General features: G+C 36.6%; 1 protein-coding gene across 1 annotated transcript; it reads left to right on the forward strand.

Annotated features, from left to right (window-relative positions):
• Window positions 1-8,355: 8,355 nt before the first annotated feature.
• SERTM2 (serine rich and transmembrane domain containing 2) lies at window positions 8,356-8,869 on the forward strand. Its single transcript, XM_027767962.1, has one exon. The coding sequence runs from the start codon at window positions 8,385-8,387 to the stop codon at window positions 8,655-8,657; it is 273 nt and encodes a 90-aa protein (XP_027623763.1). The 5' UTR covers window positions 8,356-8,384; the 3' UTR covers window positions 8,658-8,869.
• The last annotated feature ends 4,080 nt before the right edge of the window (window positions 8,870-12,949 follow it).

Here is a 12,949-nt window from a genome sequence, read left to right on the forward strand (position 1 = left end):
TGGCTCCAGCCACTGAAGAAGCATTCGCTGCTACTGGAATTGTTTTTTCTCAGGCTGATTTGAAACTAGATACTCTAAGGGCTTCTACCTCTTGTAGTTTTCTTTCCTCTGCAAGGCAGAGAAATACAAACAGAATCTGTTAGCTCTTGAAAGCTGTTGCCCTTGATAATTTTGACATTATTTTCTGAATTGTTCCACTGATTTTCCTTAACTATTTAGCAGGATTTCAGCACTGGGATTATATGGACAGGTGTCATGCAGAAAAATGTAAAATTACTAGCAAATTGTTTTCAGAACGTTGTCATGTTAAAGAGAAAGTAACTAGTAGGAACACCTAGAAAACCAAAACATAGAACAGGATACATTTATTTCTATATCTTAAGCACTTAGAAAAGCATTCTGAAACTTGGATGGCACACAATGAAGCTTTACTGAATAAACGTCAATTTGATTTTTAGCCAAGTTCTTCCCAGTGCAGAACTTTGTTCCTCTTACTATAAACAAGTTTACTCAAGAAGTCTATCTCAGGACTGATAGAATGCAGAAAGTTCCACATTTCCTTCTCATTTTAAGGAATGAAATTCACGATATAGAAGTGTATGTTATTTTAGTTCTTTGAGGTTATGCATTCAGAAAAACAAAAGTTCATTCACATCACCTGTGGTTATTTGATTTACATTAGAAATGAAATAAGCCAGATGTTCAGGTTAATGTTGAACGTTGGCCAAGTATTAAATTAATAGCTTTCCTTTTTTGCCCTTTCTCCAAAACTTCTCTCTTTTCCTTTTTCCTGCCTTTTCCCCCAGTACTTTCCCTTCTTTCCCTCTTAATCACTCATTTCCTCCCACCTCCTCTCCCCTTCTCAAAGCCCTCATCCTTACTCAATTTTCACATTCCTTTCTTTCTCTCTTCCTTCTCTTTCCCAATCCCTTACCCTTTTTCCCATTCCTCACTCTCCTCTATTATCTTCCAACAACTTTCAATAATTTTTACAAAAACTAGAAACTGATTTTTATTTTATGAGGTTTCCAGAAAAGACTACAGTATACTAAAATAATTTTATAAGGGTCTTTCCACATAAATTAGATCCCTCAGTATGCTAATTAGCTGGATTTGAACATTCCACAATGTATATATGCATTGAAACACCACATTCCCTATAATATATAAAATTATATTTGTCGATGAAAAATAAACTAACACTTAAAAAAAAAATTACAAGAGGTAATTCTTACCTACATAGGTACGTAAGAGGTTTGGCACAGAAAACTAAGCTTTCATTAAAAACAAATCAGATCCCTCAGAATGAATAGAATTTTGCTTCTTTTTGATATTGTATGATTTTCTTTGCAAATGGTGCAGACCTTTTAATGGAGCAATCACATTATCTGTGCATCTCATTAATTAGTTAGAAAAGAGAGCTATGGTAATCCCGTTTGGAAAGATTTTTTTGAGAAGTTCTCACAGATACAGAACCAGAGTATCAAAGAAAATTCTCCAATATCTAACTTTTTGTTTATTCATTTAAAAGTAATTAATACATTTAAGGAATAAATTGATGGACCTGTATGCATTGACCAGGGTGTGTGATGTCCTGCAGAGTATAGTTATTTTTTTTTCTTTTTGAGAAGTTTTTGCCTAAGGGCATGTGTGCTCACCAGAGAGAGAGACAGAGACAGTGAGAGGGAAATTCAGAAATCACCTCCCCCCCCCCCAGAGGAATGACCATGCCTCAATCCTTCTCCTCCATTCTCCTCTTGGGATCTTGGACATGCATGCACACATCCCTGGTGTAATTTTGAAGCCACTGGGTCCAGGGCTTGAACCATGGTCGACCCTGTGGGAATCCAGCTACATAACTGGTATGCCATCTGCTGACCCCTGGACTATAGATGTTTTAAGACACCCATGATTAGTTTCCCAAACTCCCAAATGAAACATTTAATGAAATGACAACTATAGCTGAAATTACTATTCCCTAAGCTTATCCAAACTTCATAGAATTCTATTAAATATTTAATAACTATTCAGACCTAAAGAAAATTCAGAGTCTACTGTATGGAGTCTACTGTATGAAAATAAACTATCAATTGTTACTAAAAATCATGTTTAGATACCATGGAACTTTCTAAAATTTATATTTAACCCATTCCACATGCTTTTCCTTTAAAATTGTGTAACTGAAATACCAATTTAGGAGCAAAGTTACTAACAAAGTGATAATTTCTTAATTCTGGATTATAATTGAGAATATAGTCTTCTTTACACAATAAGAGATTGAGGTATAGATGAGAATAAAAAGAAAAGGAAGATCCAGGCTCTTCTCCAAGATGTATCAGCAAACAGATCAGAAATAAGATAGTCTCTCTTCAAATTGTCAGTCCTGAGTTTCTTCAGTTATATGCATGCATTTATTCAATAATTATTGAGCAGCTTCTGTGAACATAGCTGTATAAAAAAAGATCTTGAGAGAGTTTTTATAAATTATAATTTAGGGGAAAAGTCACCAAATAGGTATCTACAATATTAGGCAACTGTAACTCATCTATGAGGGATACAAAGTGTTGTAAGAATTAGGACTGGGGTGGGAAATCAAGGTCAATTTCATGAGTTGAATTTCAAAGAATGATAGCATTTACACATGCAAGAGTATTTGCAGATGGAAGAACAAAAAAAAAAAAAAATGGAAGGTGGATGAGAGCCAGCATTGCAATTTGATTGGAAAAGACAGAGGATAATGGGAGGAATTAAGTTCAGCCAGGGGCTAGGATATTGTCAAGTTCAGTAGATAGGAGGAAAGTCCAAAGGCAACAAACTTTATTTTCATCCTATTAAAATATTTATAAGTAAATCATATAGAAAAAAAATGTATATGGAGCCAAGTCAAGGTTTACATATTGTCTGATACCTTTTAAAAGTTCAAAACACACAAAAAAAAAAAAAAAGAAAAAAAAGAAAAAAAACACTTGTTTGATATACCCTGCAACCATGCTGGAAATAAAACATTCTGTATACTCTAAAGATGCACAGTGATTGTAAAAATAATAAGTAGAAAAAAAAGTGAAAAATAACAAGAAATATAAGAAGAAAAAAAGTTCAAAACAAAATTAACATATTACTTAGGCAGAGGTGTGTGTGTGTGTGTGTGTGTGTATAAAAGCAAAGTAATGATTAACAAAATTTAGAGTATTGGTTATTTCTGGAGAGGGATAGGTGGGAGGATGAGATAGGGGAGGAGCATAGGAAGATTAATGTAAATTATTAGTTTTCTTCAACCTTAAAATTGGTAGGTGTTTGTTCACAAGTGTTTGTCCATGGGTGTCTGTTATATTATTGAGTAAGCAAATATAATAGGATCCAAGTATGCCAATAATGAAAATGTGCCATGCACTAAGAAGTATGACTTATCCAGTTCTCAGTATTTGCGCTCCAAAGGAAAATGAAAAGATATTATAATACTATAGAGGTTTCTTCCGTTTGGTTTGCACTAGCAGTGAGTGGGAGGCAAGTTATAAAGTAACTTACTAGACAGATAGATGAAAAATAATGCATTAATTTCTTATCTCTAGATTAGTACCATTCTTAGGGAAAGGAGCTACAGAGAGAAGATAGGTGAGGAGGAAGGCTGTCTGCAGACAACGTCCATGTGAAGCACATTTAATATACAGGGCGGCAGCTGAGATCAAAAGACACTTTTGTGTGGACTGGTTGGCACTGTCAGAGTCCTAAAGTTGGACTGCTCTGTTCTATCTGCCGGGCGGTATTTCTCATACATGTTTATGTCAAAAGTACCTATAGAGTTTTAGAGCACTATGCAAGGACTTTAAAAAGTTCATAAAAAATGGAATTAAAATACAAATTTATTTTGGTGCAAGAAACATTTTGAAATCTATCATTTTTTCCCCTAATATGCATTTTCCATGAACTTTTTGATGACCTCACATATAAGACCTGCACAGACCTATCAAATCAGAACCTGTAAAGGTGGACCTAGGAATATATATTTTCAAAAAGCTTAATAAATAAAACAGAACTACAGTAAAGATGAAAAATGTTCCCTGAAGAGTGTGCTAAGAAATGTTAAGTGGGTAGCATATTATAAACAAGAGTCCAAGGTTCCATCCCCAGAGATTCTTACCTAGGAAGCAAAAGGCCTAGTTCTCTGCATTTTCAATAAGCACTCTGCAAGCAATTCTAATGAAGGGAATTCCCTGAGACCACACTGAGAAACATTGCTTCAGAGCCTCAGGGTTACACTGTATATTTGGTTCCTAGGGCTGCCATAATGAAGTTGCACAAACTGAGTGGCTTAAAACAAAAGGAATTTATTCTCTCAGAGACCAGCAGTCGGCGTAATGGCTATGTCACTGGACTCCCATGTAGTCAACCACAGTTCGAGTCCCAAACCCGGTGGCTTAAACTCACGCCGGGTATGTGTGCGTGCATGCCCAAGATCCTGAGGGTAGAATGTCATGGCCATCCCCCTGGGGGGTGATTTCTCGCTTTCTGTCTCTCTGTCTCTCTCTCTCTGTCTTTCTGGCAAGCACACACACCCTATAGCAGAAACCTCTCCAAAAGAAGAAAGAAAGAAAGAAAGAAAGAAAGAAAGAAAGAAAGAAAGAAAGAAAGAAAGAAAGAAAGAAAGGAAGGAAGGAAAAGAAAGAGAAAGATGAAAAAAGAGAGAGAGATGTATAATAACATATATAGAAAGAAAGGAAGTAAGGAAGGAAGGAAGGAAGGAAAGAAGGAAAGAAAGAAAGAAAGAAAGAAAGAAAGAAAGAAAGAAAGAAAGAAAGAAAGAAAGAAAAGAAAAGAAAAGAAAGGAAGGAAGGAAGGAAGAAAGAGAAAGGAAGGAAAGAAAGAAAGAAAGAAATTTATTCTCTCAGATCTGGAGGTCTGGAGGCCTGGAGGCTGGAAATCTGGAATGAAGGCATCCGCAGGGCCACACACCCTGTGAAATCTGATGGTGGTTTCTGGTGTTTGCTGGCAATCTTTGGTGTTCTTTGGCTAATAGATGGATCACTTCAATATCTGCTTTTGTCTTTTCCCTATGTGTCTCTGTCTTCTCTTTTTATAATCCAATCATTGGCTTAGTGCCAACCTAATTACCTCATTTTAACTTGAATATATCTGCAAAAACCTTATCTACAAATAAGGTCACATTCACAGGTACTGGGGGTTGGGACTTCAACATATCTTTTTGTGTGACTCAATACAACCCATAACACTGTTTTAAATACCCTTTAAAAGAGGGACCACCAAATAACCAATAAAACAGATTAGCTATGTTCTTTTATCTGGGATACCTAGAGAGAAAAACCAGTATTTAACTCTTAAAGTTCAGTGTGCCAAGAATCACTTGAAAAGTTTTTGTTTAAAATATATATTCCGGGGCTGGCAGGTGGCATGGTGATTAAGGTGCTGAACTTCCACATGGCCAACCATGGTTTGAATCCTGGACCTGTAGGCTTGCTTTCTCACTTTCCCTCTCTCCTTGCCCCCCTCTCTGGTCAAATTAAAAGGTAATAGTAATAAATAAAATTAAATAAATAATTTTTAAAAACTATATATTCCAGGCCAGCCTGTGGCATGGTGTTTAAGGTAGCTTGATCCCACATGGCCAACAGCAAGTTTAAAGTCTCAAACCCAGCAGCTTGAGATTCATGCCGAGAGTGTGTGTATGGTTGCCCAAAATCCCAAAAGGAAGAGGAAATGGAAGAGAAGTGACTAAGGCATGACCATGCCTCATGTGGGGGAAGGAAGTGTACCTTCTCCCTCTCTCTTTTTTTCTCTCATTCTCCAACCCCACTCCCACGTTAAGCACATGTGGCCTCTGGCAAACTAAAACAAACAAACCATATTCCTGGTTCTCAGTTCCACATAACACAAAAGCAAAATAGGTATAATCAAAATCAAAATGGTATAGCAAAAATATTTCCTAGACCATTGTTCCAAAGACAGATTGCTCTTGTTTCTTGTGAACCAGGTAGTGGTAGTTCTGCTCGAATGTTGGGGCAGTAAGTAAGTAGACATAGAAACATGTAGAGTACAGGAAGTCTGGTAATGTAGGCTAGGGAATGTAAACATAAAACTGAATGTGACCCAGCTGTGATAGCATACACTGGTTGATGCTGCTACTCCACAGACCAAGGCACAATGGAAGGCCCAGTTTCAACTCCAGGTACTACCCTAAAAAATAAAAAACAGAAAACCACCAAGCTTAGTAGCATGTACCTATAGTCCCAACTACTCAAGAGGCTGAGGCAAGAGGATCATGATATAGTGAGACTGTCCAACAAAACAAATAAAAAACTTGAAGTGCTCCAGGCTGGAGGCTGAATTCAAGATGATAGGAAGAGTAATGTGATTGTTGGATCTATTTCGATTAACTCTCCTTGGGTATGTTAACAAGAGACAGAACTAGGCTACACTGTCAGCAATCTGCTACTATTGCGTATAAAACTATGACAGGTGATGGTTGTTTCTATTATTTATTTTAGTCATCTATATTCAAAATTCATACTTAGAATGACAAGCTACATCACTTTGGAAGACTTCAATGGTGAATAGTTGACCCTATTTACATGCTGGAATGTTTTTGCCAATAATGACAAGGTTCTGTCTTTACCAATAAAGGATGCAGTTATTTTCTCAGACTAAACATACCCTCTTAATTCCTGCTAATCTAGACTGGAGGGATAGGTATTTTCCCCACTCAGCCTTAAGTAAGAGAGAGAACAAAAAGAGCAAGCCTGCTTTCCTGAAAATTCTGATTTGTTAAAGTGACAATTAGCACTGGGATTTGGAGATTGAAAAACAAATCCTTAAATTTAGGTCTTCTTTGTTTCAGTGCTAGGTTTTCCTGGTTAAGCTAGATTGGTGATTCTCAGTTCTGGTTGCACTTTAGGGTTACTAAAGGAGCTTTTAAAAAGTAGCACTGTTGGGGCAAGCAGATGGCATAATGGTTACATCGCTGAACTCCCACATGGTGGTTTGAGTCCCAGACCCAGCAGCTTAAAATTCACACCAGGCAAATATGTGTACATACCCAATATCCCAAGAGAATGGAAGAGAAGGGATTATGGTGTGGCCATCCCTCTTGGGGGGTGATTTCTCACTTTCTGTCTCTCTGTCTCTCCAGCGAATGCATGCACCCTATAGCAAAAATCTCTCTTTAAAAAAAAATTCCTACAGTAGCAATAGCTTGGGCTCTATCTCAGACTAATAAAGTCACAATCTCTAGAAAGGTGCCAAGCCCCTACTGTGGAGATTATGATTCAGTAGGTCTATGCTGGGGCCCAGGCTCTGTATATTAAGAAATAGCTCAAGTGAATCTAGTTATCAGTCAGTATAGAAAGCATTGTCCTGATCTAACCTAGTCATCAGCTTCTTTTTAATAATCTGAATTTTTCTTTAACCCTTTAATAGCTATTTTCTACATAGCAAAATAGCATTCAAAATTGTGAAAACTGAAGATATCATTTTTGAGCTACTTTACTGGTAACATATCATTTTGTAATTTACTAATGCATTTTTATTTCAAAATAAACTGTCTTCTGTTTTTCTTAGATACCTGAATCTTTTATTTATTTATTTGATTTTCAGGAAAATAAATCTGTTGAAGAATCTTAAAGGCCAAATCTTCTGAGTCTAAGCCTACTACTGTCAGCATCTCCGAGACCTCCTCCATTTAAGAATTACCAGGTCTGACGACACTTCCCCTTCAATCTACGGTGAGGGACGTCAACAAAGCCATAGAAAACTCACATCCTCTAGACTTACAATCTTCGAGTTGTGCAGCTGGTCAGGAGCCTACAATTTCCATCCTCACAGAAGATCCAGAAAAACAGATGAGAGGGTGAAAATTCAGATATGCCGAGTCTTAGAGATACAAAAGTCTTTAAAAAGTCTCCTCATAAAAGTACCCAATTAAATTCACATGATTAATCCATACATCTAGAGAGCTATAGGTAAAATAGAGCTCTTTTTCCTTCTACCAGAGAGTAAGCCTGAGATAATCCTCTAAAAGACTCTTGTTTCCATACCAGTATTATAAGGATATTCTCCATATTTAATTGGGGTAAGAGTAGGAGTGTGGAAAATAAAATTTTATTTGTGTTTTTATAAAAAATAAGTTCTGACAAAATCTATTTGTGAGTAGGATTAATGCTTGCTGTGCTGAAGGATAGAGGGTAGTGCAATTGCCAAGCTAGAAGATCGCCATTTTGTTGCTTGTGCATTACTAACTTAGCTCTGAGAGTGACTGATTTGTATCAGATTGTTAGAACACTTTTAATATATTCAGAGACAGTCTAAGTGACTGTGTAATGCCTCAAGGCCAATAGATATAAAACAGCAACAGGTAACAGCTCAAGTCTTAAGTGATGACGGAGGTACATTTTAAGTACCATGGAAATCTCACTGGGCGAGCACATTTTCCCACTCTGGCAACAGAGGTTGACACCACGTCAGATAAGTATTCCAACCTGTACATGTATGTGGGCTTATTCTTGAGCCTCTTGGCCATTCTTCTCATCCTGCTCTTCACAATGCTTCTCCGGCTCAAACATGTCATCTCACCCATCACCTCTGAGAGCACAGAAAGTGTTCCTCAATTCACAGATGTAGAGATGCAGAGTCGAATCCCCACTCCTTGAAGCCAGGATGAAGGTGAGCTTGAGTACATTTCAAAAAACTCTTGTATGTTAATGTCCAGGAAAGTTTGCTTTCTTGCATGAAGTTTCCCATGGAGCGAATCAACAAGTTTTTCATTTAATAGCAAGCAGTTCATATTTTGTTATTCTTCATCTTGACTCTGCTTGTGGGATATCTAAGAAGCTTAAGACTCATTATTTGAAAGGAATATATGAAATAGCAGCTGGTCAAGAAAGCAGGTTTCCATAGTTACCAAAGAGATCCTAGGCCTTGAACAAACCTCAGACCACAGAAATGCATAGACAGATGTTAAAAAAAATAACAGAATCCTTGGAAATTAAAAAAAGAAAAAGGAGAATTTGCCTTCAAAAGTGCTGATTGATCAAAGAGGGTACTCCAAGGAAAAGACAAGTTTAAATTTAGTACTTTGACCCTAAAGAATCACCTTATTGCCATGAAGCTAAAGCATGTCAGAGGTTAATGGAAAGGAACACTAACCCTTTCCCAAAAGAGCAATGATTTGATCATCTTAGGCCATTGGATTTGTTCCAAATGAAAGAAGAGATTTAAAGAAACTGTTTCAGTTAAAATAGCAATTTTTGAGGCCAGTAGGTGGTATAGTGGTTAAGGCACTGGACTCCCACATGGCTGACTGCAATTACAGTCCCAGAACCAGAGGCTTGAAACTCACACTAGGTGCATGTATGTGTGCCCAAAAATCCCAAAAGGAGAATGGAGGCGAAGGGATTGTGGTTTGGCCATCCCCCCTGAGGGGGGAGATTTCTCACTTTTTCTTTCTCTGTCTCTCTAGCAAGTGCACATGCCCTACAGCAAAAATATATCTAATAATAATAATAATAATAATAATAATAAAGAACAAGTTTGTAGAAAGAAGTTTCTAGTAAACAAACTCAACTAGAGAAGAATGTACATATTACATCTGTGTTATTACTATTACCAGACTTACAAAAATTCAGATAATGACAGATGTATTACAAAAATCCAGAATGATGAGTTGCTCCCAAATCAAGGAAAAATTATTGGGCCACTGGAAAAGTCATGATGTATTTTCTGTTTTTCTTTTCTTTTTTTTAAATTTATTTACTCATTTTTAAAATTTGACCAGAGAGGGACAGAGCATGAGAGATTGAGAGAGAGAGAGGAAGAAAGAAAAAAAGAAAATGGGGCCTGCAGGTGGCATGGTGGTTAAGGGTGTTAGACTCCTACATAGCCAGCCACAGTTTGAGTCTTGGACCTAGCAGCTTGCTTTCTCACTTTCCCTCTCCTCTTTCTCTTTCTCTTTCTCTTTCTCTTTCTCTCTCTCTCTCTCTCTCTCTCTCTCTCTTTCTCCCTCTGTGGTCAGATTAAAATAAATAAAAGAATAAATAAATAAAGTTATATTAAAAATTTCTTAAAAAGAAAGAGAGAAAGCAAGCTGCCAGGTTCGAGACTCGAACTGCGGTTAGCCATGTGGGAGTGCAACACCCTTAACCACTATGCCACCTGCCGGCCCCATATTTTCTGTTTTTCTATGCAAAATTGCATCATGACTTTTCTAACAACCCAATAAGTCAAAAATGTTCTCATGATAATGAAGCCTACATTATATGTGCAACTTATCTGCCATTCAAGGATAGAGTTACATACAAATGTGAGTTTTGTCTAAAGGTAGCCTTGGCAAAGAAGACTCAACTGCACTTTAAAGTAGAAGTTAAATAATCTTTGTATTATGTTGTTGAACAAATGTGACAAAACAATCAAGCCTTCTGGATCCTAGGTATAATTCTTGCTGAAAAATGATCAGAGAACTATTTAGAGATCACTAGACTCTTTTTAGAACTTGAGTATATGGGATTTCAAAGGGAGACAAAAGAAAAAGAACTAAATAACACTCTCCAACAAATCCTTATTAGGACCAAAGTCCTCAAATGTCACTTTTGTCTTTTCCAGAAAATGCTCCTCCCTTCCTGATCCCTACCAAAAGATGAAGTGTTTCATTTCTTATCAATAAGAGGATATATTTTTTAAATTTCCACTCTCATAAATAACCCTAGTATGCCAATAGTGGAGAGAGAATTTGATTTTTAAAATTAACTTTCCAAAGGAGATGAGTACCATTTGCATATTAGAAATCAGAAAGCTGGTCATGTTCTTGCCACCAAAGAATAGTACACCTGCGTTAAATTCTACCTGCTTAAAAAAACAATCAGTCCTCCCTTGCTCTTAAAAGATGGTCATCAAATTTCGCAGGGTACTCCCTTGAGAACTGCAATGGTGGTTAAGAGAGAATTGGAAAGGATGTTAGGTTAATGCCACCTCCACCAGACATAAAGCTCTCTGTAATTCATAACCAATTTAGATCTGCCCCTGTACTCTGATCTAAATCTAGCTTGATGGTGAAATTCCCAAGTGCTATCCACTTTTATACACAGTCATTTGCTGATGCTCCCTTCTCCAGGGGGCTGCAAAGTGTGAAATCCCCACATGCAGAGCTAAACTTAGCAATGAGGCCGACTCTGCCACACCTGTTACAACTGTGCACTGTCAAAAATGGCAGCTGCATCCTGCACCATTCAGAACAAATTAGCAGGTAAGCTAAGACTTGCAGTGACATACAGTTCCCCTTTGGCTTAAGATTTTCCAGTTGTATCTTTATCAAATACCCAGACTCCATGAATCCTTTAAATTGTAGCTCATGGAAGTCATACATGGAATCCATCCGTGGCTGGTAACACACCACAGAACTTATTAATGAAACACATTTACCCTCACTCCACACTCTTCCTTTTGTGCCCACAGTATTGAATGCACTTTACAGTTGAGACGTCAGTGGCTGGAAAAATGAAGGAACTGATTACACTTTTCAACAGCAGTGAATAGCAAGATAACCAATGCCTTGTTGCTGAATCCTGATGAAGACACAGACTGCAAATCTATTCCCTGCCCACCTGACCTCCCAACCCAAATTTCAGGAGACTAAAACTACTGTTTTAAGCATTGAGTTGGAAGGAGAATTCCAATTTATGATCAGGCTACTCACCTGGAAAACAAACACCCTCTTTCATCACAACTACCCCATGGGATCCAGATCTTCACCGAGAATTAACCAAAGCACACAGCACAGATAACACTGAAATAGCAGCATAACTTATTCCCCTCAGTTTACAGTAGTAACATAAATGGAGATGTATTTAAGCAGATGTGTGATTATGGTGACTCACATGGTATTTAATCTTTAGAAAAATAAACTAAATGAAAGTTTTCATCATAGCAAATTACCAACAAGAAAAGAATTTTCCATTTATATTAAATCTATCACCCAATGTATTAGTTAACAAATATTACTGTTCAAAGAGGCAGTTAGAGTAATCAGTGGGTATCATTTGAATTTATTCTTCTATCCAAAATGCTGACTTGGCAATTCCCTCCCCTCCCCTTATTTCCCTTAAAATTGCAGGTTAGCCGGTATAAAAATAGGTAGGTTATTTATATATAGATATACTCAGTTTTAAGAAGAAAAGAATTATTCTTTACTTTTTATTATGCTCAACTATATAAGATTGTCCTTTATATGGGTCAAAAATGCTCAGATATCAGCCATGTCACATAATTCAGTGTAAAACAAAGGCTTACCATGCAGATTCTTTAAATAATAAACTTTCTTAATATATTTTAAACTAATTCAAATTTTGAAAATGTACTTTGTTTACATTTCAGAATCACGATTTATATCAAACAAGGTATATTATTAAAGGCTTATGTATTATGTATTAGGCAGGAAATATTAAGGTTAATCAATTAAAGATGGACTCATCCAGTCCAACCTTTCCATCATGCCAAATCTGAACCTTTGGACTCAGAGTTTGACTGCTGCAGATCTCCCCATACTTACTAAGTAGGTATAAGGGGTCTATTTAATGAATTTAAATGGTTATGTTTAGTAATACATTTTATTCACCTGCATTTGTATAAAAGATGTTTTTTAATGAAATGAAGAATTGTCAGAAAAAGTGAGTTTGTCTTGTTTGAAATCATTAACATTTGAAATAGATTCATATTGTTTAAAAGCAGAAATATAGTATTTGTATTAATATTTAGCATGTCATTTTTTAAATTCCTGGACAATAAATGTTGATTGGTTTGTTGATAACAAGTGTCTGTTGTCTAAAGGATGTAGAGAATTATGGTAGTCTCTTCATCCCAATATAAAGTGTGACACCTGCAAATTTATGGGACTTATAATTTTGAGGTTTCATTATTTTTTTCTTATTCCCTAGCCTCCCGGTTTTTATTC

The sequence above is a fragment of the Tupaia chinensis genome, unplaced genomic scaffold (assembly GCF_000334495.1).
Source record: "Tupaia chinensis unplaced genomic scaffold, TupChi_1.0 Scaffold144991_2, whole genome shotgun sequence".
NCBI lineage: Eukaryota > Metazoa > Chordata > Mammalia > Scandentia > Tupaiidae > Tupaia > Tupaia belangeri.